Below are 27651 nucleotides of genomic sequence, written 5' to 3'. Positions count from 1 at the left end.
CAGCCTTCAGTTGCCACTCTGGTTGCTCTTTGCCTCTGGGGATGTTTTAAAAGAGGGATGTGCCAAGATTGTACTGCTTATGGGTGAGCTTTGGGGCTTCGAAGGGGGCTACACCACCCCCTGTGTACACGCTCCAGTCTTCATAGCCACGTGTACTCGAACTCAGGAACAGGAGGTGAATTTTTAAGGCTGATGCAGCAAGGACGAGCAGCGGGAATATGGATTTTTCATTTGCTTTAATGGCATTTTCCAAAGTAACGAGCAGTTGTAAATCCCCTCCAAGGTTGCTGAGCCAACGTACGGGCTCAACGCGCTCCTCTGAAGCCTCCTAAAGCCATGACAATGCGGCTGTGACCGCTCTCATCTTCAGATCAGCAATCTGGCAGCGTGCTCTGGGTGGGAGCGTCATCCGGCACCGCTTGGTGACGGAGCATCTCATCTCCGGTGCTGCGAGGGTTGCTGGTGTTTCAGGCTGCTGCCTCGCACCCTCCTGTTTCACCGATGGATGGGGAGGCTGCAAACCCCTCCGAGCGCCATGACTGCTTGTGCGTCAGCGTAGAGAAGCGAGAGCTTTATTATGCATCATTCCCCAGTGCTCCCCCGGCGCCACCGCTTCGTGTCTAATATCTGCTGGCTTGACAGTGCGGGGAGCTGGAGGAGAGCTAATGCACCGCTTATCGCTCTCGAAGCATCTGTCAGCTTTGTACGGAGGCTGTTTTATCAACAGGTGAGCAATATTCTGCTCCAGACAGGACTGTTGCTCGCGTCCGTCTCCCTAAGGCACGTCTGTAGCTGTCCCAGGTAATACCAGCTGGGGCTCCTGCTTTAGCTGCTCAGTGCTGGATTAAAGGGCTTGTTTACAAGCAGGCTCTCGAGCTGCAAGCTGCTCTGCCACTCTTTCCTGGGAGCTAAATTTGTTTTGATTCTTCTGCTTCCCTTCTCCAGGAGCATGAGGATGGAAGTCTGGGCTGCTAGCAAGTGGCCCTGGGGGCTTGGTGCTGTGGCTGTCCTCTGCCCGCCCTGCCAAGACTTTGAGAGGCACCAAGGTCCCCAAAATCCTGGAGGCATCTTTTGGATAAGCTTCAGGTCATGGGGAGGGAGCTGTAGCCCTCAGTCCCATGTGAGTGCTGGCCAGCATGGATTGCGGTGGGATGAGCCATCCTCTTGCAGGACAACGTCAGGACCTTGCTTATAGGCACATCATCACTGTTACCAAAGGTGGATGCTTGTTGCGGGTTTAGGCAGGAGCGTGGCAGTGGGTGTTCTGCATGTTCAGCAGGTCCTGGTGAACTAAATGCCCATCCCATGGCATCAGCAACAAGTGGTGCGACTTCCGATGTCGGACAGAACCGGCTCCAGCCAGCTCCAAGATGGACCTGTTGCTGGCAAATGTGAGCCCATCAGTGACGGCAGTAGCGTCTCTGTGATAACACGGTTAAGAGGTGAAAAACTGCAGTGCAGCTGCAGCAGAGAGGGGAGTGAGGATATGAGAGAGGAACAGCTCTGCAGACACTGGGGTCGGTGCCGAAGGAGGGGGAGGAGGTGCTCCCGGTGCCGGAGCAGAGGTTCCCCTGCAGCCTGTGATGCAGCCCATGGTGAGGCAGGCTGTCCCCCTGCAGCCGTGGCAATGCCACCAGCTGTCATGCCATTGCCTTGCAGAGGTCCCCTGCACCGCAAAATTAGGAGAAAGCTAGCACAGCTCTCAGCAGCTGTCCTCTGTAACTGCAGAGGCAACATCTCCTTGCTCTCTACAAGGCTGGGGATGCTCCTCCAAGCACTGTAGCCGTCTCCATGATGCTTGAGGACCTGGCCTTGCTGGAGACAGCTCAGTAGCATCATGGCTTGGTGAAGTTGAGCCACGCGATGAACTGGCCATATATGGGTCTGAGAGTATCCCTGCTTGCCGTCGGTGCTGGCACCCTGGTTTCTCAGCAGGGTTTGGAGAGATGTTCTTGGCTGGACTTGGGTCTTCATCTTCACAAAGTGATGGCTCCTGGTGCCCACGGCCGCGATCTGCAAGCAGACACCATCACCTACATTTTAACATGGAAGAGCTGCACCCCAAAGCTTCGTCTGGTCTGATTTAGGGCTGCGCTGGGACGGAGGACTTCATGTAGCATTGCACTTGTCCGTCCCACGTCCCCACCAGCTGAGTGCACCCACTGAGCCTCAGCTCCCCTGCTACAGAGCCCCCCATATGGGGACCATACAAGGACCAGGTGGTGCTTTCTTGCATCCCCCAGCTCTCTTCATCTCTTAATCCTGTAAAAACTTGTCCTCTGTCTTTCTAGACAGCAAACTGGCACCGTCAACCCACCGTTAATTTTTCCTGCTGTGATACGACTCTGTGGTGATGTGAGCACTCGGTGGCCGGGATGCTGAGTGGTTTGCAACCAGGTTTGGGTTGTATTGGTTGCTTAAGAGCATCCAAGATGTCACCTTCCTCTGAAACCAGGTGGGGCTGGAGTTATCCGAGTGGGATTCCTCCTCTGCAAGAGCATCACTGCCAGCTCTTTGTTCATGAGCATCTCCAGCCTCAGGGATGCGAGGGCACTGCCTCCTTGCTGTCTGCCCTTGCCCTGCCTGTGCCTGCTCATCATCCTGCCGTGGGAGGGGGACACGGCGGGTGAAAAAAGCTGCTTAGGATCTATCCTGGGGGTTTAAATTGTCCTGGGTTATTGTTGGAGGATTAGGAGGGGATTTGGTATGATTGGTTGCAGTGGGTTAAATATAGGCTGGTGTGTGTTGGAGGGTTGACGCTCCAACAGGGAAGGGAGGGACAGGTCTGTGCTGGTTTGCTTCACCCCTTCGTCTTTTATCTCTCTGCTGTGATCACAGTGACGGGGAAAAAAAATGCCAGCACGTCCTTTCTAATATCATATGCAGGGCTCGGGATGCGCAAGAGCCTCCAGTGTCATGTTGTGCAATTAACTTCCCAGCGCTGTATGGTCTTCGCCAGCTTCAAAGAGGAATTGGACCAGGCAGGGAGGGCAGAGGGAGCTGCTCCTCTGAGCCCTGTGGCTGGGAGGGGTGAACTGGTCCCCAGGATGGGGTCTGCTTTGGGGCTGCTGGTCCCTCAGCTGCTGCTTGGTCGTTCTGCAGCTCCTGGGAGCATCCTGCAATGGCTCCACGGAGGTGTCCTGGTGATGGTGGATTTGGACTGGGGCGTGGGACACAGGTAGCAGCTTCCCTGGGTTTTAAGGAAAGAGGGAACAGTTCCTGCCTGACAAAAAAAAAAAAAGCCATGTTAGGAGGTGTGGGGGGTGAAGACCACCCTCTGCACACTCCTTGGAACACCTGGGATCAGCATCCCCATCTTTCCCTGTGTGGGGCTGCAGGCTCCTGACAGTTGGTTTTGCTGCCTGTTTCTACCCTGTGTTGTCTCCAGCATCGTGTCCTGGCCACGTCTGTGTTAAGGCAGGTCCCCAGCACCTTCCTCTGAAGGCAGGACTCAGCCTTTCCTGCCCACCGGGGTGAGCCAGCTGTAAGTCTTGGCCAAGTGCCGGCCCTGTGTCTTCCCACGACCTTCTCCCACTGGAGCACCTAACATTTTCCAGGAGGAGAAGGGGAAAGAGAAGACCTGCATTTCATTTCTCTTTCCGAAGGAGACCCACGTGTCAGACCTTGACTTCGTATATTATCCCTCCCAAAGCCTGCAGCTGGCTGCTGGCACGGCACAACGGGGGTTACGGGCTGAGATTTATAAACGTGCTTCAGGCACAGCTGCTCTGGGCTCCCTCAGCTCCATCCATCTCCCGGGGCTGTGCGACTGTATATCTTGCCGCGCTCATCAACCCTTGCAAACGAGTTTCCTGTCTCCTGAGTTCTACCGTGCTCAGATAAATGTGCTCAGCGCAACAGACTCTGCTCCCAGTCAAATCAGTTCTGCAGCAATCAGAGTGGTTCCTGGCAGGGAGGAAATACCCACAAGGCTGAGTGGTGCTGTGAAAGACCCCCCCACCATCTCCTAGAATAGGGTCCACGTCCTCGGCACAAGTGTGAGCTGGGCTGTTTCTCTTCTTGAATTGGTGTGAAAAAGCTGAAACCACCAGGTTTCCCGAATGCCCGATGCCTTTGCTCCACAATGAGAGGAGGTGCAGCCCTGTAGATGGTTCTCCAGGCAGAGATGTGGGGCTGATGAGCGTCCTGGGGGTGCGGGAACAAAGTGAAGCAGGGAGATGAGGGTTGTTCCCCCACGGTTGAGTTTTCCTGCCAGGGGTGGTCGCCTGTGTGGGGATGCTGGGCTCAGCTTGCCATCTAGTGGTAATAACAGCCTTTTCCAGAGGGCCGTGGGGTTCATAGCTGCGCTTGGTGGGTCTTAGCCCTGCTGCGGGGTCTGCAGCTCTGTGTTGCTGGGGGCTGTCTGCCTCTCCTCGGGGGGGTTCCCAGCCCTTGCTCCCCAGAGATCACCTTCCCTACCCTACTCTGCACACGTGGGTCAACGTGGATCTTCAGGTCCCCCCTAAATCTTGCAGCCATTTGGAGGTCACTGGTTTTAGCATCCCTATGAAAACAGGGAAGAGTGCTGAGCAGTTCAAGGAGAAGTTGGGTGGACACCAGACAGAGCCATGCCAAGGGGGTGAGCCAGGGGTCTCCAGCTTTCATCTTGGTGCCCCTCCAGCCCAGAGCCCGGGGCCTCACCTCTCCTGAGAGCCCAAGACCCATTGTCTACCTTCCTCTGGCCTTAGAGCTGAGCTCTTCCTCCTGCTTCTCTCGAGGGGTAGATCCCCCTTTGCCCCAATTCCCACAGAAGGGCAAGACACCACGGGGTCTTGCCTGGCCCTATATGACCCTCTCCTCTTGCCTTACAGGTATGCTAGTGGTCAACGTCACATGGAGGAACAAGACGTATGTGGGGACGCTGCTTGACTGCACGCAGCATGACTGGGCGCCTCCCCGGTAAGCAGCTGGTGGGATCTGGCAGCGCTGTCCCAGCCCCCTTTGCCCAGGCGCAGGGGCAAAGTCGGCCACGTATGGCCCCCACAGCACCTAGTACGCTCTGCCCTGTGCCCATGGGGCTGCCCGTGGGGGTTTGCATCTCCTCGTTGCCCAACCGAGCTGCTCCTGTGGCTCTTTGCCCTCACAGTCACAGGCTCCCTGGTCCTGGAGACTGGAGATGGTTTAGCATTTGCTAGTGGATCTCTCCAGTTCCTCTTTACTGGTCAGTGTGGGGGACAAGCCTGCAGGATTGGTAGCGAGGGGAGGAAGGGGGTCCCCACCACGCAGTGGGGATGACTTAGCCCAGCACAGCTGTTTCTCCATTAAAACCTCCTTGTCCTCCTCCTGACAGGTTCTGCGACTCTCCCACCAGCGACCTGGAGATGCGTAACGGCCGGGGTAGGGGCAAACGCATGCGCCCCAACAGCAACACGCCCGTCAACGAGACTGCTGCCGCCTCGGACAGCAAAGGGACCAGCAACAGTAGCAAGACCCGGGCAGGAGCCAACAGCAAAGGGCGCCGGGGAAGCCAGAACTCCTCGGACCACCGCACACCGCCCGGCAGCACGGCGGAGGATGTGAAGGCCAGTCCCTCCTCCGTCACCAAGCGGAAGAGCAAACCCCTCTCCGACATGGAGCTGAACTCCAGCTCGGAGGACTCCAAGGGCAGCAAACGCATCCGCACGAACTCAATGGGCTCAGCAGCCGTGCCACCTGCCGCGGTCAAGGTGGAGCCAGCTGTCCTCGACCGAAACTGTCCTTCTCCCATCCTCATCGACTGTCCCCACCCAAACTGTAACAAGAAGTACAAGCACATCAACGGGCTGAAGTACCACCAGGCCCATGCGCACACGGATGATGACAGCAAGATGGAGGCGGATGTGGACAGCGAGTATGGTGAGGAGCCCTCCCTGCACGGGGACGTTGGGAGCTGCAACGGCGCTGCTGTCTCTCAGAAGGGCTCGCTCTCACCAGCTCGCTCGGCCACCCCCAAGGTGCGCTTGATGGAGCCCCACAGTCCCTCCCCATCCAGCAAGTTCAGCGCCAAGGTCCCTTGCAAGAGGAAGCTGGGTGGGGAAGGAGACACTGACCCGGGTGCCCTGTCCAATGATGGCTCTGAGGATGGTCCCTCAGTGGCTGATGAGACAAGTAACGATGGCTTTGATTCCCTGGAGAAGCGATGTGTTGACAAGGACAAGTCAAAGAAGGCATCTGGTGCTAAGTCAGAGAAGATCACTTCCAAAAGCTTGAAGTCCGCCAGACCCATTGCGCCAGCCATTCCCCCCCAGCCAATTTACACCTTCCAGACGGCCACCCTCACCACAGCCAGTCCTGGTTCCTCCACGGGCCTTGCCACCACCGTGGTCCAGACCATGCCCAACAGCCCTCAGCTCAAACCCATCCAGCCCAAGCCTACGGTGATGGGAGAGCCCTTCGCGGTCAACCCTGCCCTCACGCCTTCCAAGGAAAAGAAGAAGAAGGACAAGAAGAAGAAGGAGCCCAAGGAGGTAGAAAACCCTCTGACTCCTGGCAAAGCCTGCAGAGCGGAGGAAGGCAAGAGCCCTTTCCGAGGGGAATCCAGCGACCTGGGGACAAAAGGCGAGGGGCTGCTGAATGGCTCATCCGACCCCCACCAGAGTCGACTTGCCAGCATCAAGGCTGAGGCGGATAAAATCTACAGCTTCACTGACAACGCCCCAAGCCCCTCCATCGGTGGTGCTAGCAGGCTGGAGAACACCAGCACAGCCCAACCCATGACCCCGCTGCATGTCGTCACCCAGAACGGGGCAGAGGCGAGCTCGGTGAAGACCAACAGCCCAGCCTACTCAGACATCTCTGATGCTGGGGAGGACGGGGAGGGCAAGCTGGAGAGTGTGAAGGCAAAGGATCCGGAACAGCTGGTCAAGGAAAGCGCCAAAAAAGCTCTTTTCCCCTCACAGCCGCAGAGCAAAGAGTCTCCCTACTACCAAGGCTTTGAAACCTACTATTCCCCTGGCTACCCCCAGGCAAGCCCTGGGCCCTTGAACCCCAGTGGCCAGGCCACGGCTGAGACGCAGGCCTTGAAGCTGAAGAAGGATGAGGAGCAGGAGAACCCGGAGGTTAAGGTGAAGAGTGAAGGCTGCGAAGAGAAGAAGGCAGAGCTTGGTGGCTCCAGCCAGCAGCCCTCGGTCATCCAGCAGCGTCCCAACATGTACATGCAGTCCCTCTACTACAACCAGTACGCCTACGTGCCCCCCTACGGCTACAATGAGCAGGGCTACCACGCTCATTTGCTAAGCACCAATCCTGCCTACCGGCAGCAGTACGAGGAGCAGCAGAAGCAGCGGCAGAGCCTGGAGCAGCAGCAGCAGCGAGGGCTGGAGAAGAAGGCAGAACTGGGTTTGAAGGAGAGGGAGGCGGTGCTCAAAGAGGAGTGGAAGCAAAAGCCACCCATGCCCCCGACGCTAACCAAAGCCCCAAGCCTCACGGACCTCGTCAAGTCGGGGCTGAGCAAGGCCAAGGAGCAAGGAGGTCCTGACATGGCCAAATCTGTCATCATCCCCAAGCTGGAGGACTCATCCAAGCTGTCCGGCAGCCAGGTTGCCGAGGGGCTCAAGGTGAAGCTGAGTGAGGCCAGCCACCTTGGGAAAGAGACCGCTGAGACAAAGGCTGGCTCCGAGTGTGGCCGGCAAGCAGACGTGGACCCTGTGCTCTGGTACAGACAGGTAATGCCCACCTGCTGCCCACTCGGCCCTCCCCACCAGCTCAGTGGTGGGCTTTCTCCTGGAAGAAGCCCCTTGCCGTGGCTTCGCTGTGGGGGTTTGCTGAGGCCATCACAGCAGAGAACATGTCTTGTCCTCTGCTCGTGTTGGGTCTCCATGAGGTTCCCTTGGGGCCAGCAAAAAGATAGGGCTGGGAGGCTATGAATGGGCCAAGGAGAGCCTGGGGAAGGGGAGCGAGGTTTGCTGGGATTCAACTGCTCTGATGGTTGTCTGGTTCTTGCAGGAAGCTGAGCCGCGGATGTGGACCTATGTGTACCCAGCAAAGTACTCGGACATCAAGACAGAGGATGAGCGGTGGAAAGAGGAAAGGGACCGAAAGTTGAAGGAAGAAAGAAATCGAAGCAAAGAAGCTGCATCCAAGGAGGATGGGAAGGAGAGCACCAGCTCTGAGTGCAAACTGACCCCCACCGAGGAGGCTCGCATGGTGGGGAAGGACCCCAGACCCAGCGTCCATGTCCCTGTGTCTTCACCCCTCACGCAGCATCAGTCCTACATCCCCTACATGCACGGCTACTCCTACAGCCAGTCGTACGACCCCAACCACCCCAGCTACCGGGCCATGCCCACCGTCATGATGCAGAACTACCCAGGTAGGGAGCTGGGGTCTTCTTGGGGGTGTCCCTTCCAAGGCTGTCCCTGCTCCCGGAGTGAGGGATGGCTGTGGGACATCTTCTCATTCCTGGAGACACACATGCAGAGCTGCGTGCTCCTGCGGTGTTGCCCGGAGACTCCTCATGCCCTGCCTGCTTTTTCTCCCTCCCAGGATCATACCTACCCTCCAGCTATTCCTTCTCCCCGTACGGGAGCAAGGCATCTGGCAGTGACGACAGTGACAAGTCCCGAGCCAGCCCCAGCGTGAGTTGTAAATCCAGCTCAGAGTCCAAGGCCCTGGACATCCTGCAGCAGCACGCCAGCCACTACAAGAGCAAGTCACCCACGGTGAGGGTCAGGAAGGCGCTGGCTCTGTACGAGCTTCAGGATGGTCCCTGGATCCTATAACCAGCCCAGAGGAACTCTCCTTGCTATGGGTTTTTGCCATTCCTGCTGCTGTAGGAGACCTGGGGTCAAGGATTAATCCCACAGCCCAACCCTTTTGGGACAGGCAAGCCAAACCGGTGGGCAGGGCTGGCCCAGAGGAGCACTAGGGCTTCTCCAGGCCCTGCAGCGACTGGGCAACACTTGTCCTCAGCCCTGGAGCTGGTGGATGGGATGCAGGAGCTGTCTCCATCCCATGGCAGCATAGGGTCACGAGCTCCTCCTGGGCTGAGCTGGGATGACACAGTGGCAGCAAACCCTGGTTTTGGGCAGGAAGGAGCTGCCTGAAACAGGACCTGCGTCTGTCCCACCACTTTTGGGCTGGTCCCAGCAGTGTCGCTGGGAGCCTTTGGGCAAAGGCAGGCAGAACATCATCCCGATGGGGCGCCCAGTGTGGGTCCAATGCTGCCCTGCGCCCCGGGGTAGCGGGTAGTGTCCCTCAGCATGTGTGTGTTCTCTCCTCTCCAGATAAGCGAGAAGACATCTCAGGAGCGGGACCGCAGCGGCTGCGGGGTGGTGGGAGGCGGCGGGAGCTGTAGCAGCGTTGGGGGAGCTGGTGGGGGAGAGAGGAGTGCCGACCGGCCTCGCACTTCACCGTCTCAGCGCCTGCTCTCGACACATCACCATCACCACCACCTCGGGTACTCGCTGCTGCCGGCGCAGTACAACCTGCCCTATGCAACAGGTGAGAGCCGAGCCTCACCCCGGCACCCAGCCAGAGCAGCGGGAGCTTGGGGGATCTGGGGAGGAGCCATGACCACCTCTGGGCGGTGTGAGCTCTTGTGCTGAGCTTTGCTTTGACCACACCCAGCTTCCCCAACACAGCTGGGTGCCCATCCTGGGCTGCCAGCTCCTGACGCTGCTTCTCCTCCGCAGGTCTCTCCTCCACAGCCATCGTTGCCAGCCAGCAAGGCTCCGCTCCCTCCCTATACCCACCTCCCCGGAGGTGAGAACGGTAAGGTTCTCCTCCCATGGCACCGGCACGGCCACCTTGCTTTGCCCACCGGCAACCGGGCTGGGGTGGAGGTGGCCAGGATGGGTGCACAGGGGGTGAGGGCGGAGGGTTTGGGGTTTGTCTGGGGCTGCTGGCGGCGGGAGCTGACTTGACCTTGGGTTGTGGCAGGACGTGACGTGCTGCGGCGCCTGGGCTGTACAAGACATGTGACTGGCTCACATGGGGAAGCGCTGGAGACTCCTTTAGACATCAGTTGAATGGTGTTAATTGTTCTGCTTGACGTTCCTGCCATGATCTGAGGCAGACTGTCTTCTCCCCCCACCCCCTGTCGGACACACACTGACTCCCCCCTCTACACCCTCCCCTTTGCTGAGTGGGCGAGCTGGTACCTGCGGAAATATTTATTCTACTGGGCACCAGCGCTCGGGATGGAGGTGACTCGCCTGCCTGGTGCATATGAAGAGGAAACGGAAGCACTGAGGTTTCTCGATGGATTTGGGACCCTGCCCTGTCTCTGCGAGCCGCTGCTTCACGATGGGGTTGAGCGCCATGGAGGCGGGGGCAGGCAGGGGTGCTGCCTCCTGCCTGCTCCTCCCCGGGGCTCAAAGTGCGGGGCCGAGCCGGCCGTGGAGTCGCAGTCTCAGGAAAGGGCCTAGCTCACGGGGGTGTCAGACAGCTGGTGCAAGTGGGGGGTGCCTGACCAGAGGTGGCTGGGGGAGATGGGGATGTGCTGCATCTGGGGTGCACCCTCTCCTAGCCCCATGGGCTGCTTCTGCACCCCATGGCACCCACTGCTCTGTGCCCCTGTGGACAGGAGCCACTGGTGCGTGGCCGAGGGCCTGAGCAGAGGACTGGGGGAGCCAGGGGCTGCTCTGGGCCCCAGTGAACCAGCCTCTGCCCCCACAACCAGGGCAGCTGGGACTCAGTGGGGCTGGGGGCAGCTGGGCACAGAGCTGGGGGCTGCCAGGGCTCCTCCCCAGTGCCTTGCACGGTCCAGACCTGCCTGAAGCTCACGCGCGTGGATTTGAGTTGGTTTTGAGCTGTGACTCTGCAAACCCCTGGTCTTTCCTCTGCCCCCTCCCACCCCAGCAGGTGCTCCCCAGGCCCCAGAGCAGCACATCCTGTTCGGGGCCTTGGCTGCAGCTCCCCTTCACATCCACCTTCTGCTTTTAAATCGGCTTCCCCAGGCCCTGGGCAGGGCCCAGCGAGGAACAAGCACACTTAGGCTCTGCCAGAGGCACTTGGGGCCGTGCTGGTCCCCACTCAGGCCTCGTGCCAGGGCTCGGGGCACCAGGCCCTAGAGGAAACCGGTCCCCACTCCCGGTGCTTCCCCGGTGCCCGAGGACAGGGGCTTTCTGGTCCTCTGCTCCCCCAGCCCCAGAGCGGCTCTCCCCGGGCTGATGCTCTACCTCGGCCCTGCAGCAGCCAGGCTGCCCCGGTCGCTCCCTGCCCTTCCCCGCTGCCCGGCCAGGGAGCACGGGGGCCATCGCTCTCGGTTGTGTGCGTGTATCCGTGTCGCACCCGGCCCCGAGGGGCCGCTGTACCGGGATGCTCTGCGTGCCGGGCTCTGTACATACTGTAAAAAGCAATTGTTTGAAAGCTGTTGTTTTGGGTTTTGTTTTCTTTCCCCTGTTAAACCCCATCCCACATTACCCAGTTGGAAAGGAGGCACTTGCTGGTCACAGCCCTGGTTTGGGTGCTGACAGCGCGGTGGCCCCAGCTTTGTTCTTCGACTCATTTTTCTTCCGCTCTTCATTGTCTTCGCAAGGAGACGAGGTTGCGTGGCCCAGCACTCCTCAGGGCTGAACAGCAGCTCAACCCACCCTGCAACCGTTAAGGAGCCACATGCAGCCACCAAGCTGGGGTCCGGTGGTGTCGGGGGGAGTGCCACATCCCACCCATAAGGAGCTGCTACCTCCAGCCTTGGCTGGTCCTGCAGCACCTCGCTCCTGGCACGGCCGGGGCCCACCAGTGGCATGGAGGAGGGTGTCTGGGCTGGGGCAGGGGGTGATGGGGGTGCCACAGGCTTTGCCAGCAGTCAGAGGGGGTTGGGGGGCAGAGGGGGTGTGCTGCTCCCCACCTTCCCAGTTGCGTCCCAGTTGAGTCTCCCGTTAGGTGTTAAATGAAACAACGGTTTAAGCAGAATAGGTTTGAGGTTTGACGTTTTATGGGTTTTCCTGGTCAGTTCTCACCCATGGGGCTGGCACCCCGGCCCCCCGCGGCGGTGCAGCTCCCCTGCCTGTGGGGTCCCCAGCCCTGTCCCCTGCCCAACTAGGCCCCGCGGGCAGCTGGCCAGGGCGTCAAACCCTTGGTGTTTATAGCTCTTGTTTCTATTGACGTTGCTGTGTTGGGTTTCATTTCAGTCTTCCTGATTCTGCCCTTCTGTAAAGTGTACATTATTACCAAGTTCCTTGTTTTTATATATATATATATATAAAAATATATATATATACAAACTGTACTCTTCTTGCCTTTGTACATTTGGGCAAGGAGAGAGAATAAATCTTTTTAAGAGACAATCACAAACCTGTGAGGGTGGCTTTTTCTTCCTGCTCCCCTGAATTCTGGTCCTTTGTCCCCAAAAGCTGTGGCCAGTGACTTTTGCGGGGGGATAGCGGGCACCTGATAGGGCTTCAGCAGCTGTGCTGCTCCTGGTGCCAAGCTCATCAGTCTGCGGCTCTCGAGGCTGTGGCGGGGTGGCCCAGCGTGGCAGCAGGTCCTGCGCCCCAGCACCCTTCCGCTTGCTTGCAGACCCCACGTGCTCGGATCCAGCTGCTTTGCTGTGCCACCAGCACGCACAGCTCCACCGCGGGACGCTGCAGCCAAGCTTGGCCATGACAATTTGAGTGAGACCCCCCCAGGCTCAACCCCCTACCCCCCCACCAAGGGACAGCTGCTCCATGGCCTATGCCAGGCAGGCCCATCTCCATTGCCCCATGGAGCTGGACGCAGCTAGGGCAGGGCAGAGCACGGCTCCTTCAGCTTCACAATGGAGGAGGCCTGTGCAAGAGGCAGCACCCAGAGAATGCAGAAGCATCTTTTAAATTTTCAAGAGGGCATTTCTGAAGACACTCGGCCCTCTGAGACCTTCACATTTGACCGCACTTGCTTGAGCCAGTGCAGGAGAGTATTTGGTACTTGTCAGAGAAGCACATGCACTGGCACAGCCTCTGCACTGCAGATTATCAAGCTCAGATCCTCCTCACTCCCAGCTCCCCTGCTGGGAACCTTGCACTTTACCAGTAAGGAAGGAGCAAAGCCGTTCCCACCCCATCACACTGAGGAGGTGCCAGCAGAGGAGCACCATGGGGTTGCAGCAGGGCCCTGGAGCACGCACCAGCCCAGGGAAGCAGTGGGGGCAGCTCCAGCTACAAGAAGGGATAAAACTTGGCCTTTCAAAAGCCAGAACTAGAAATCAGCATTGTTCCGGCTAGGGAATAGGTGCAAGGTCTGCTCTGTCTCGGCACCACACCTGCAACGAGGAGAGGAGGCACACCACCCGCACTGGATGGGCTGTAAAAACTGTGGCAGAGGTTCCCAGCAGCACAGCCCAGCCTCTGATTTTAAACCAGACTTAGGCTGTAATGCTCCACGGAAGAGGGAGTAGAGCCAGCAGCCCTTTCATTTTATTGGAGGGGAAGGAGGGAAAGAGAGACACAAACTTTAAGATGATTTATTCACACAAACTTGTATCCTAGCCCCACCTCTCCCCCAACAGAAAACACTGACCATGACGTTTATGGAATGGCTCTGCTTCAGCTTTTAACAAAATCCTCCACAGAAGGGCGAGAGCACAACAAAGCACACAAGGACAATTCCGCACGCAAGCATCCAGGCCAGGAAGAGAGCTCACGGCACGCCTCCGGGGCACGGTTTATAAATACACCCTTCTAGACAGCCAGCCAGGTTACAGCCACATGGCACAAAGACGAGCACAACCTCACTCTCCAACATGAGAAGGGGCAGGGTTGAAACGTGAGCTAGCGCTGGCACTGCGGCCCCATCCCTCCATCCCAGGAAAGTCCCTGGCCGGGAGAGCATCCCACCGTGACCGGCGGAGCCACCATGCATGCCCCTACACGGAGCCCCCTTTGGTTTGGATACAGCTGTTCGCTCAGTGTCTCAAGTTTTGAGATCATCTTTTTGGAAAGGCGTTGGAGGAAGAACAGAGGTGACAGCCAGGGGCCTGCTCCTTACCCGTCCTCATGCAGAGGATGAAGGCATGAGGTTTTTTGGCTCTCTGGACCATTGCAACCGTCACACAGCAGGCAGGTAAGGAAACGTTCCCCTGGAGCAGAGGGGGAACACTCCAAACACTCGCTTGACCCTCTGATACCATCGCAGCATTACAGGAGGCCCACCCCAGGCTCTGCTCCTTTCAAATAAGCAGCCCCAGCTGTGTGAAGTTCATCTGAATGCCCCTTTTATTGAACGCTGTGCTAGTGCAGTGGTAACATTGAACAGAGTTAAGACTGCTTAAAACAAAAGCTGGAAGAGCAAGAATTTAAAAAAGAAAAAAAAAAAAAAAAAGAAAAAAAAAGAAATTAGGACCAGTTAAAACAGCATCGGTCGCCCCAAAGCAGAGACGCACTGGGATTTTAATGTAGTGATAAAGGTTAATTGGAACATGTCTCCTCCACGTGCCTAACACCCAAAACATGCCTTCTACTTAAGAGTCTGAGTGAAAAATGAAAAGGTCACCTGTCAGAGGAGCGCACACCGGGCGATGGGGAAAGGACCAGCATGGGTTTAGAGAAGTCAAGGAGTCGATACCGCACCTACTGCTGTGCTCCCCCACGCGCGGCCTAGGCACCAGGCACCCCTAGGCTAACACACCACACAGCTGCATGTAAGGAGCTCCTATGCCAGTTCATAAACATCTTCCATTTACTATTTGGTGATTACATGTGTGTATATATAGGTCTCTAGGCAACACATTTCAATGAGATAGTCAACTCTGAGGATACACAGGCCAATCTAACAATGAGAAATGCAGTTTCAGTCCAACAGAAGCTTGTTTTCCCTTTCCTCAAGAAAGGAGATGTAACCCTATCTCCCCTCAACAGCATTTTCAGGTCACACTGGAGTCCCCCGCTGCAGCTATTCTTCATCAGAGGAAGAGTTCTGATCCAGGGGGTACACCATGAACATCACGTCTGGCCGCGACGGGACAGAGGGGTGACCAGGCCTCACGATTTCAAAGCCCAAGAAGCTGAATGTCTTCAGGAGTGGAGCTACCAAAGAGAAGGAAATCTGTTACCACCAGGAACAATCCTCTTTACCTACATCACCCTAGAAGCCATGAATATCAAAGTGTGAACACCCTCTGTGAGCACATCTAGAGCTTCTTGCACAGAAAGAAATCATTTTAACGTGACAGCCCTCTCAGATAGGTTTCATCTCTTCCTGCTCTTGTCACAGCTGCTCCTAAGCATGAAGGGGATTTTAGTTGTGCAGCAGAGCAGGTTCATCCGTGTTTATCCTGCGATGTCTGTTCTGTCCCCTCTGAGCAACTGCGATGGTGGGTTACCTACCTGCACAGATCTGCTTTGCCGGGATGCACGTGGCCATCCTGCAGCGTATCAGAGTTTTTATTCTGTATTTACGTGGATCCCAGCACCCTTTGAGCCCTTAAAGTGGATCAGACAGCAATCTGTCTTACTCAGGGCATCTGAGAAATCTACTTAGGGTCTAGGTAGACATTTGCTGTCTGTGCGAAGAAGACCTGGAGCTCAGTGGAAACTCAGCTCAGCACAGCCTGGTGCGGTCCCTCAGGAAAGCCACCATGGGTTATGCACAGAAATTCAGAGTGCGGCCAGTGCAGAAGCACCTCCCCACCTTGTCTCAGTTAGACATGGCTGTATCATGCAGTGACTGGATGCACGGTCGCTTGTTACTAAAGCGATCACTTCCCTGTGAAAGTTACCTGGGTGCAGCACCTAATCTCCACAGCATGCTCTGATGATCAACTTCAAGCCACTGAATGGTCTCGTGGAGGAGCTCCTATGTATTTTTAAGACAGCACTGAATTATAGCTGCAGAGACAAGGGCTCAGGATCCGGAGTGCTCCGGAACTCATACAAATATGCCAGGTCCAAGAGCAACACATAGCCCATTTTTAAAAAGAAAACCCAGCATCAGATGTCTCCTGTAACCAGCTACTGTGGGGGGTCACCTATGCAACCAGTGGTGGTGGTAGCTTTATAGCAAGAACTTAATCTGAAAATTATTCTTGGCATCATAACACAGAATGACCTCTTCCTGGGCTCAGCACAGCTTAGCTCTAATAACGCATTTTCTGTCAGAGAGGACAGTGCAGCTTGTGAAGCAGCAAAGTCAAAATTAGAATTAAGGTTTGAATTACTCCTGCCGTGGCGATTGCTTGGTTACTAGCTCACGTCTAGTAAGATTTAGAGTGACACATCCATAGCTTGGTACCTCACCACAAAACTCCTCCAACTTCCGTACTGTGATGACTTATCCAACACGTCTATCTTTAGATCCTAATGCAGCCCTGTAAGCCATAAGCATCTACAGCCCGGGTCAGGATTACCTGTAGGTCTAGGAAGGGCAAAAGTGCCGGGAGATCTTTAAAAAGCAAATGAACATCAGGGCAACACACTACAAGAGTTTGTTTCCCCACGTAATAACCTCTCCCTGGTTTCTCCTTCCGAATAGCAGAAGCCTGGTCCCAAATGGAGACCTTCACTCCTTACCAAAGGAGAAATAGCTAACATACCTGCTGGAGAAGCCAAAAATACTCCTTCTCCCTTAGTCTCAAGAAAGGGCTTATTTTCTCCACAAGAAACCATTTCTACTTTGTAAGAACAACATGAAAATTACGCATGTAACGTTTACTGCAACAGGAAGCAGCTCCTGGAGCCCTGCCTTGGGACAAGCAGGTTTTGTACAGCTTCAGCAGCGCTGTTTTAGATCCAGAGCAAACCTGACAGCAGGGGCAAGTTCTCACCTCTGTCTTCTCTGCTTTTTCTGAAGCAAATAAAGACATAGTTTACTTTCATTTTTTCTTCAGCAAACTCCAACAGTGCCGATAACCTGCCAAGGAGGAAGAGGACAAAAGAACATCAGCTATAGGAAGTCCTGTCCTGAGGAAGCCTCTGTGCATTATCAACTCTCTGGATGTTTTCAGGCAGAAAGATTACTTGTTTACAGACCCCTTCCAGCAAACAATGGGCACTGAAACAATGGGCTTCCTGCTTCACTATCCAGCCCTGCAAAACCCAGAGCTATCCTCACACCAAGTCACCCAACAAGTCACTGTCCTCCGCATCTGCGTGCCAGTGTGCACAAGCACCCATCCCCACCAGTCAGTGACTTTGTACAGAAGCCTTTATACGCAGGAAGCTGAATACTGCACCTTATCTTCAGCCAGGCGACATCCCCTCTGCTGGCAACATGCACGAGGGGATCTGCAAGTTTTGCGCTTTAGGAAAAAAACAAAACAAACCAAAACAAAAGCTCATGCCAGGCATAAGATAAAAACATCGCTGAAGGAACATGTGCACAGGGAAAGCTGTTCCCTGAACACATCAGCTGGATGGCACAGCTGATGCACCCTGAATCCACGCTTCCTGACTCTCCAGCTCAATTATTTCTGCCACCTCTTGATGGAAGCAGCGCTGCATTAACCCTTCTCTGAGCCCCGGAGAGCAGCAGGCAGAGCCGTCACTGTCACTGCTGGCCTTGTAACCATTTAGGATGCAGGCTGCCAGAGCAGCGACAAACAGGGCTTCAGTTGACATCCAATTAAACAGCAGTCAGCGAGACTGGAGTGCAGTGAGGGAGATTAAATTTGCAAGGGTTTTGTTAATATGGTAATGAACTATTTTAATTATAGCCTCTACCAGGCTGTTTTACCTAGCTAAAAATAACCTTGACAAAATCACGCTTTAAGTCACGATGACACAGGCAGGTAAATACCCTCCCAGAAGAACCCGCTCCCAAGAAAGCAGGCACATGGACAGCGGAAGGATTTATGGGCTGACTGAAGGAATTACGCAAACATTTATCTGGACTTGGATTTAAATGAGACAAGTGTGAGACAGCAAGAATACTGGCACTTACCAAAGGTGCCCAATGAGGTTTTTTTTCTTAATTAGCTCATGTCATTTACGGATGAAGCCTACTTGGAGATTTAGAAGGACTTCAGAGAGGTCTGCAGAGGATTCCAGTACAGCCACATCTACGCTACAGTGCTCCCCGCCAGCGGAGATCTCTGGCAAAGCACTTGGCAGGAAGTAGCTGCTCTGGAAGCTGCATCTACACAAACTTCCCGGAGCAGAGCTGTCTGGACAAAACACTGCCGTATTCTGCCAACAGAGAAAAATCAGAGACTCTGGCAGAGCCCAACGCCTGCGTGGCCACACTCCAAGCCCAGATCCACCTACTGATGAGAAGGAGTGCATCAATATAATGGAGTTTTTTTTCCCCTGAAAGAGAGGAAAACGCCTGCCAAAATAAGCTTGCCAAGTGGCCAGCAGAATAAAAATTGGAAAAAAGCTCGCAGATTTTCCATACCAAAGTATGCAAAGAATCACTCTGCTCATTTATTGCTTATTTTTCATTAGCATAGGGACTCAAAAAACAGTAACCCATCTGAAACAATCACTAAGTGGGAAAAAAAATACATACATGGAGGACGAACAGGAGGACAGTTCTCTGAAGACAAGGGAGCAAGGACATACACCAGCCACACAAACCAGGACCAGAGCTGCCGCACAGACAGCCCATTCTCCCCACACACACACAGCATCACCCACGTAAGCAAAGTCCTGCTCCCCGAGGAGCCACGAACACAGCTCTGGGATCCTGAACTTACCCTTCTTTGCTTCCATCAGCTAATAATCCGTCAGGGATTTCCACAAAGAGGCTCTGATTAGAGAGCACTGCATCCCAGGAGGAGGTCTTCACCTCTGTAACCTTGTACTGAAAGTGGACAATATGAGGCTTCCCTTCGTGCACTGGGACATCTTGGTTAACAGTGATCTTCTCGTCCTGTGCAGGAGAGGGAGGAGAGCTCATGAAATACATGTTAGGGTTAAAGAAAACTATCCATGAGATTGTAGACCAAAAAAGTGTAAGAGACCATGCTTAAGTGAGCATGCAAAGGGACTGTTTTCAGTGGGGGTGCCCTCCTGAAAAAGGACCAGCCCTTGCAGACTGGCATGCGTCCAGAGTTTCAGCCTGTCACTAAAGTTCACCACCGTGAGACTCACCGTGGCTCGTGAAGGTGTGCACAGTCAGCTGCAAGCTCGTGTCTGAGTCCCAGCACTCTAATCAAGTGTGTCAGTGGTTAAGAGCTATTGTTCTGAACTACCTGCAATACCTAGCTTTTACTCTAACCTAACACAAAAATAAAGAACAAAAAAGTAAAGTCTGTTTATAGTAAGAGAGATGCAAATACAAAATAAATTGTGTTACAGTTTTTCTAAGGAGATTATGCTTTTCCCTTCCCCTTTCACTGGCTCAGGGACACACCACGAGTACTCAGACCTCAGAGTGATTTCCTCATCATGTTTTCCTGTTCAAGGGAATGCAGTTTTGCATATTTACATTGTATTACATTTCTGGGTAGCGAGAGTCCATTCATTCACCGCAGGTCCCAGCCACATCTTTGAAGGGCGGTTCATAAACTACCCATCAAAGAACACAACTTGAACCGACAAGCTGGAAGAGCATCTGCTGCCGCAGTCTGACCAGTTTTGTTTTTTCCCCAATCCCCAACAGAGTCTTTTTGTTTAAGAGATGACCACAAATTGCTTTCCCAGATTTCACAACCAACTGGTATGGCAAATGGTTTGCGGGAGGAAAACACACAGCATGGAGAGAATCCCAAACCAGATAGAAGCTACATAGATTTGAAGATTGTGACGAGGTCTTTTCCAGAGACCACAAATGTACACATCTCTCTCCAATACTGCTCTAACTAGAATGCCAAGCATGCAGACCGCCTCGGATTCAGCTCAGCAGTTCCTAGAAAACAAATCTCGTGGTTAAACGCCATCCCTCTTCCTGACAATTTTTGCAGGCAGTTGGTTTGCCCAGTAATGATTTCCACATTTCACAGCAAAGAGCCCCAGTGAAACGATGAAGAAATTCATTAGGTTCCTGAGTTAACGTTGTCAGCTGCAGCTGAAGCTAAACTGTTCCCATCTGCTTGGTTACGGGCTCATGCATACGGACTGTCTTACATTCACAAAGTCACCTGCACAGCTCTGAAGGGCAGAAGTAAACCAGATAACACCAGTCATGTCTGCTCTATTTCTGAGTCACAGGAGTGCTGTGTGCCCCTCTCTCAACACCGTCAACAAGCAGGGTGGGAGGTGGTTTACTCCATCAGTTCTTTAGGTGAGCAACCATCCAGCCTCTGGTTATTTTTTATTAAAGTAAAAGCACCACTGTTTAGCAAAAATGTCTCTGAGAGCCTTTCTAGGCTCCTCAAGCCTGTGTCCCAGTGCTTTAATTCCTTTAGCACATGTATTAAAATAGATCTCTCTTGGTTTGACTACTGTGACAAGGAAGAAGGCATCGAGTATGTTAATGCTGGTGACAAAGTAATGCCACATGCAAATGAGGAAGCGTCTGGCTTTGGTAAACGGAGCAGAGGAAGCTGCCATTTGTTTAAAGCCGACAAAGCTGAGTTGAAAAACAAGTTTACACTTCATCAGAATAAATATCCTGTAGGAAATAAGTTTATTCATCGAGTTTGAAAGAAGTTTTTGTGCTTGTGCCTGCTGTTGGGTTTTACTACAGTTTTAAGCCAAGTGCACCAAGAAACCTACCAACAGCTGCTCAAGTTCAATCAGACTGCTGCCGATAAAGCCACCGGCGGAGCCAGCAGCAAGAGACAGATTTTAGCCCAGCGAGAGCTCCGCACTACAGAGGTGTATTTAAAAAAAAAACAAAACAAACCCAAGGGGATTATATGCACATTCTTCACCAGTGACTTTATAGGAGCCTTTTACAGCTGTTGTTACTGTGCAGAAACTGTCTCTGTTTCAGAAAAGATCCTTCTCTCAAGAAAAGCTCACAGATGCTTCTTTTCTTATACTTCATGAAAACAAAAACAGAGTGATGAAGAAGTTGAGAAAAGCAGTCTGGGATTGACACATTGGAGGGGGAGGCACATGCACGCATTTGTGCAGGAAGACTGGCAGAAGCCTGTAACAGGGCAGAAAAATCTTTCTGAGCCTTCTGGCTCAGCCCTTCTTTCACCAGAAGTTATGCCCTGCGCTTCAAACCTAGCAAGGTTTTTCCACTTAAAAGCCCCCTAAAGTTGACAGCCCACTAACCAAAGGCAGCATAACCACTGGGATTAAGAGAACCAGTTCCCCTGGTTCAGTGGGAATTACGTTTACACAGCCTGTCTTGGGCAGCTGATGTTTTATTTCTAGGCATCAAAATAGAGACAGCGAGATGCCGGGGAGAGAAGCTGTTCCTGTGAAGCAGCAGCCCAGAATTCTTTGGAAGCTGCTCAAAGCAAAATCTGTTTACTCAAGAAACGTAGGTTTTTATAGGTTTTAGTTCACCCCTGCAAAATCCCCCTGCCACACTATTGTGGGAAAAAAAACCCCACCAGGCTATCTTTTATACACAGCTTCCTGAACCACCGGCCCTCCAGCCCTGGGGTCCATTTCAGTGAAGCCAAGCTGCAAGGACCAGCTTCCACTTGGTTACAATCCATTGAGCACAAGATTTTCCAACCCAGCTATGCTCCTCAGATGTCCCGAGAAGGACGGTGGGGCGGTCCCTACGTGCTGGCAGCGTAAGAAGAAAGGATGTTATGATCCACCACAGCCAAGCGGCCGGAGAAACCCGTGTAAGCAGCCTACTGCTGGCACGCGCTACACGTGCAGCCTCCTGCCAAGTTTGCTAGCCAGAGCACGTCCGTTCACACAAAGCCCGTCCTGGCTGCGCAGCACCGACGCCAATCGCTATTGCGTTCCCAGCTCCAGTAAAACTCCCCTGATGAAGGGTCGAGTATTAAGTCTCTTAGCACAAAAATACCAACAACTATAGGGAGCCCCAGCTGCTTAATTTATAGCGCTGCTGTATACGAGCACCGTGCTGCATGCTCCGAAGGAGGCAGGCTCGTTCAGAAAGGTCATTCCTTGAACTAGAAAGCTGATACAGCTGGAAAAAGGACTTAAGCTTTTGGGTCCAGATGCCTTTCCAGGTCACGCCGAAGCTTGCTGGCTGAAAAAGCTCAGCCTGCTGTAACTACAGCACTGCGAGATTGAGTGGGTGACAGAGGAGCAGGGAGAGTCCCAGTAACCCCCATCTGAGGTTTGACTTTAAACCACTGGGCAACACAGCCCACTCTGCTCTGGGATGAGCTGTTACAGAAGGGACTGATGTTCTGACAGGTTCTGCTAGGTTTTGTCAGCAATAAATCCAGAAAGAATTATAACTGTATTTCTGGGATGCAACTATCTAGATGACAGCCCCACAAGCAGCAGCCCCTGCCTGCACACCGCTGCCAAAAGCTTCTGTGCAAATTTGAGGGCATACTAAAATCAAACACCTCAAAGCCTCCAAACAGTGATTCTTTCCACCAGCAGCTCTTCCATCTTGAGCCCATTTTCTGCCTTTGGACCTTGCTTGATGTGTACGCAAGGCTTGGCAAAGCTGGCCTGCAGGAGTTCAAGTTGCAGGGTCCCTTATTTCTCATCCCCTTCCACCCAGAGGAAATTAATTACTTGTCCTAAGCCCTCCTGAAGCTATTTATGGATCTTTTTTATCTGAGAGGAAGCCTGTTGTGCTCTTTGCTACCTCTCTGCTGCTTCTCTGGATTTCATACCCCTCTAAGATCTGTGATGATTCAACTCGATAGCATTAAGCTGACGTTACATTATTAAGAAACTACAGAGGCTGACATATATTCACAAGTGAGGCACGCGCTAAAAATTCACCAAGGCTGCATTGAAGAAAACTCCTCTGAAGGCAGCGGTGAGGTCTGTGAATCTCTGGTAGCTGTGACCCAAAAGGGTTTGTATCTTTTCATCATATAAAGTCTGCATGCCTCCCACAGGGTAATTAAAAATCAAGTCTAACACCTATGACAACACCCCTGTCTGAACAGCCAAATCTGCAAGCTTAGCATAAATTTAGGCTACCTCATCTGATAGCACTTTACTCCCTGGCTTGTGGAAAAGCTGCCCCTGTCCCAGAAAGGAGACAGGTATCTACCACCATAACACAATACAAAGTTGCCCAAGTGCCGAGTATTCTACAGCAGAGAACCCATAAGCCATCTGAAAGCCAAAAGGAAAGGTCCTGTCGAAAGCAGCGGGCCAAAAAAATGAGAGCTCGACTGATCCACGTGCTGCTAAGTAAGTTAAGACAACACAAACCCTTCCTGATATTGCCTCATCCTATGCACACGTTCCAGAAATGTTCCAGTCTGTGAGATGGTTCAGCTGCCTCACTCTTCTGTGAAGTCAGCAGTTACTCTGTACACCGGTTCAGGCAGCTCCCAGGCCCTGACAGCTTTACCTTCCGGACTAGGGCACAGGAAGGAGCTTATCAACCATTCTCTCTCTGCATTTCACCTTTCTGCTTGCCGCTTCCTCTTTTTGCAAGACATGTTAAGAAGCTGTTTCATGTTTTTCTAATGCTGGCTCTGCACACAATAGCTGAAACAGGCCCCTGGGAACAGGGCTAGCGAATTATTTACTGCGCACCTTTGAGAAAAGGTCTCACAATTCTTAATAAACAAGTGCTATTTAAGCAGGAGAGCACTGCATGCAGCTCAGCAATCTGCCAACAGGGTCGCTGAAAAATTAGCTGTTCTCCCACTTAGTACCTTGGAGTTCTTTACATTTATTCCCATCAGAACGCAGAAGAAACCGAACGCTGTTGCAACATGGGTACAGGTCATTATTTAGACGTCAGATCTTTCTCACCTTATATATCAGAGCTGAAAGAGAAGGATCCCTGCTACCCCCTCGCCCACCGGGGATCTTCGACAGTGGGTGAGGGGCATCAGGAGCACCACAGAGGCCCTGGAACAATGTGCCTGCAGCACTGCAGCTGGGGACAGTTACTCAAAGGTAAAATACTACTGCAAGAAAAAAAGAGAGAGAACACCAGGTTACATTAGCAGGGATGACATTTCAGATGCTACAGCTCCTCACGACTCCAAACCACTCGTACCCCTGCTTCTCTACAGCACGTCAGAGGCAGCTATCAGGGCCTTAGCGCCCAGACATCTCCACTAAGAACACCGGCTGCCCAAGTCAAATCAGAAACCGGCGGTGTTTTGTTAGAAATGGAGGAGGGGCTTCGCAGCCAACAACCCTGGAGAGAGTGCTGAGCAACCTCATGCTAATAAGGGACATCTGGAAGGCTGCCAATAGCAGATGGCTGGAAACGCATGACCAGAGGAGCACACATTTTCTACAGACAAATGTCTACAAATAGATCAACAGGACCCAGGAGGAGGAGGTTTAAGTTTCACATTTTCAAAACGAGAAGGAGTGAAAGGGCTGGTTCTTCAGATATTTTCAAGAGGCTCTACAACATCCAAGTTGACATTTTCATACGCAAATGAAACATCATACAAGCATCCTTCCCCCCAACCCTAAAAACTACAAGTTCACCCCACAGATCTACTTTTAAGAGCAAGAAAGTAAGTTTTTCTTGCTTGCAGTTTCTAAGTTTGTTTGGTTGTCCTACACACAGTCTTTCAGGATCACTTTGAACTCAGGCTTTAATATCTGCCCCAGCTTTTAGGAAAATCATCAAAACAAATTATTTTACTTCTGGAGGGTTGCTCCCTTTATCAGTACCACAAAAGCTGGTTGCTGAGGCCCGGCGCAGCAGTGGTATTCCTCTAGCAAAGCCTGCAAAAGCAACGCAGAGAAACCAGTCTTTCCCCAGCGTTCCCATTATGAAACACGCCAGCGCCAAGCTATGTAAACACCACCAAAATAAAGGGGAGCGGGAGGGTTCTCAATAAGCACAGGGAGCCAGGAACAAGGCCATAAGGGACAGCCTCTGTAGATGCAATGACAACTTACTGTCTGTCCTAAATCTTCTCACTCCAGCTGTTCCCAAGACATTGTTTTTCTGCTCCAGTCCCTCTCCATGAGGGAACAGACTTACGTATCCAAAGACCACGCACCGAGCTGCACTACCAGAATCACCTGAACCGTCTATACAGTATGCTGGAACATATACCAGACTGCAAACAAACTACTGAAATCTGGCATTTCTGTGTGCCAAAAAAAATAACTCGCAAACGCAGTTACAACACAGGCAGAACTTGCGAAGAACTTGGCTTGCCATCTCATACCAAAATAGTCTTTCTACAGGAAACACAAATATTCTTCCTCCGCATATTTCCTCCTCCTCCTCCAGGTTGGCGAGACCGGGCTCTTCAGCAGCGTTCCCATGCGCCATGGCCTACAGCAGGCACGGTTTGGGAAAAGGCTGTTTAAAGGCACTGGGAAAAGATAGGAAGCAGTTGCCCTGAGGACGTCTCAGGGCAAACCCCGTCGCTCACACGCTCCGTGGCGTTGTGTGTTAATACAGCCCCTCCTCACGCACGGCTATCAATGGACCAGTGTGCATTCAGTAGTAGTGGATGTCGAGAGGCATGACAAAGCACTTTGCTGTGCAGTTCCCCACCCCCAGAAAGCTGTTGGCAGCTTTGTTATTCCCTTCCCTCCTCCCTCACCCCTCAGTCAACAATGTACTATTGATAGCTCTCTCCAACTTGTGGCCAAGGCATCAAGAAGCTGGATAATGAAGTGTAGTTGGGGGGGGAGGGGGGGAGGGAAGAGGCTGTAGTTTTCATGCAAAGCAGTTCAAGACACTTCCCCGTTTTGCTTCCTCTGGCACATGCAGAAGTCAAAACACAAGACCCCTTTAGCCGCTGAGCCCTGCCTGTGGCACTGGGGCTTTGCTTAACCCAGAGCTGCACGCCACCGCTATCCTCCCCCAAAACTTGGCAGTGGCAGCCAGGTAGGTTCCTGGGAGCAGCACGCACAGGGCAGAGCCGTGAGGCAATGCTAGCGAGCAAGCGTGCGTGCAGGACAGATTAAAAGGGGTTTTGCTTCCTCCAGATGTGTGTTAGCACCCTGGGAAGAAGTTTGTGCAAGCACCTGACAAAGTCTTATCCCTTCACGCATCCATGTGCCAGCGGCCCACTGCAACTCTGCTCCCTGAGGCCTGATTATAGCTTAAAAATTAGGGTTGTGCTCCCTTCCAGCTTCTCTTCTCTTCTGAGAAGCTGCTTTCCAGCAGCTTGGTTTAGCTTAAGATGCATTTAGATCACCAAGGGCCCTTCCCTGAAGAAAGTCCCAACCAAAAGCTTCTCAAGCAACTCTTGCCTGAAACAGGAGCTGGAAGCAAGCGTACGTTTTCAGTCAGCGGGTATAATTTTAACTTGCTAAGCTTCCAGTGATCTCAACCCCGTGCCCTGTCCCTGGGAAGCACAAAGGACAACTCCTCAACTTTTGAACCCTGTCACGGCTGCACTTCAACAACCCTCGCGCCTGAAGCCCCAGGCCAGCACTGCTTACAGTCCACGACAACAAACCAGCACCTTGGCAGCTAGAAAGCTGCCCATTTTCATGGTTTTTGGGGGGTTTTTATTTGCACTGAACACATGGGCCTGATGGAATGATCCACGCAGCTCCCTTGACATTATAGAAATTAAGGTTTTTTGTTTGTTTTCTTTTCTCCCTCTTTTTAAGCCAGGCTCTGAAGATACAGTTACGCTTAGCCCACGATCATAAGCCATCATGCTGCCAGCCATGGCAAGTCGTATATTAAGGAACCTGATTTGAGGAGCAACTGGTAAATGACTATCTGATGAACCCAGCATAGCCCATCCCCGCACACGGTGGCCCAGAAACAAGGCTGGTTTGTACACATCCTCCAGGTGCTTATCTGCACGGCGCGGCTCAGGAAATGACACTTTTGGGACTCTAAACAAGGAACAGACACACCAGATAACGCGGTCAGCTGAAAAAAATACCCACAAACCGTGTAAGTTCACGCCTGCTGATAACTGACCTGCCAGGAAAAAAAAAGAAAAAAGAAGCAAAAAAATAATGACCTTTCCTTAGAAATGCACGGGGACTGCGGGAAGGGGGGCACAACCCCCCCCAGTGCTCAAGCCCTGTTATTAGCAAAGGGTGCTCAGACACTCGCTGCTGAGGTGCTGCCCCCCCCTCCAGCCCCGGAGTGGAGAAGGGAGGCCCCGACAGGGATTTTGAGTGGGAGGGAGGAGGGGGGGAGCCCCCACCCCCGCCTCACGGCCCACCCGCAACCCAGGCCCCGCCGCCGCTCTGAGGGGCGATGCAGGCCGCGGCGGAGCAGGCCTGGCAGGGAGGGTGTGCACCGCGCCGCCCCGCACCTGTCCTGGGTGTTTATCATCCTCGGCTCGGTCTGGCTCCGGCTCGGCTCGGCTGGGCCCGCCCGCTCTCAGCCCCGCTCCGCTCCGCTCAGCCCCGCTCGGCGCCGCCGCCCTCGCTCGCCGCCGCGCTCCGACTGACCCCGCGGGCCCGCGCTCGGCCCCGCCCCCTGCTCGGCGCGGCCCCGCCTCCCCGCGCGGCCCCGCCCCCTCCCGCGAGCATCACCCACCCCCCCCGCCGCCGCCCCGAACAAAGGCGTGCGCCGCGCCACGCCCGCTCACTGCGCGTGCGCGGTGCTCCCCCGCCTCGCCTGCTGACGGCAGCGCGGGGCGCGAGCGGCGGCCGTTGGGCCTCGCCCGCTGCCCGAGGGCGCTGCGGGGCCGATTGCGGTGCAGGAGGCCGGGCCCTGCGGCTGGAGGCCTTGTGGTGGGGGGGTAGGGAGGAGTGAGGCCAAGTAACCAACCGCTGGGCCCTGGGGGTACCGGTACGGAACAAGCCGCTGGCCCTGGTGTGCGGTGTCCTGCTTAAAGTGTCGTGCCACTGCTTACAAGGTGGCCTGGGGAGCTGCAGGCTCGTA

The 27651-nt window shown here is 53.8% G+C and overlaps 2 protein-coding genes across 5 annotated transcripts in view; one reads left to right on the top strand and one right to left on the bottom strand.

Annotated features, from left to right (window-relative positions):
* The window catches only part of ZNF609 (zinc finger protein 609), a 68325-nt gene extending 57036 nt beyond the window's left edge, over positions 1-11289 (top strand). For 3 of the 4 annotated variants that reach the window (XM_086757300.1, XM_086757298.1, XM_086757299.1), the window contains exons 4-10: positions 4812-4899; positions 5291-7643; positions 7924-8290; positions 8464-8639; positions 9204-9420; positions 9612-9681; positions 9859-11289. In XM_086757300.1, the coding sequence (XP_086613426.1) occupies positions 4812-4899; positions 5291-7643; positions 7924-8290; positions 8464-8639; positions 9204-9420; positions 9612-9681; positions 9859-9865 (3278 nt within the window). In that variant the 3' untranslated portion in view covers positions 9866-11289. Of the gene's footprint in view, positions 1-4811; positions 4900-5290; positions 7644-7923; positions 8291-8463; positions 8640-9203; positions 9421-9611; positions 9691-9858 lie in introns of all 4 variants that reach the window. The other variant, XM_086757301.1, reaches the window with a different exon arrangement.
* A 2058-nt stretch (positions 11290-13347) lies between these two features.
* On the bottom strand, positions 13348-27155 carry OAZ2 (ornithine decarboxylase antizyme 2). Its single transcript, XM_086757286.1, is given in 6 exon segments — positions 13348-14924; positions 16661-16746; positions 18530-18705; positions 23616-23696; positions 23698-23773; positions 27077-27155. Coding segments are annotated over 6 exon segments (573 nt in total). The 5' UTR covers positions 27097-27155; the 3' UTR covers positions 13348-14790.
* Between the last annotated feature and the right edge of the window lie 496 nt (positions 27156-27651).

This window comes from Chlamydotis macqueenii, chromosome 12 (genome assembly GCF_036417535.1).
Source record: "Chlamydotis macqueenii isolate bChlMac1 chromosome 12, bChlMac1.mat, whole genome shotgun sequence".
NCBI classification, from domain to species: Eukaryota; Metazoa; Chordata; class Aves; order Otidiformes; family Otididae; genus Chlamydotis; species Chlamydotis macqueenii.
Note: the sequence above shows the minus strand (reverse complement) of the source record. Positions and strands in the feature narration are given on the sequence as shown.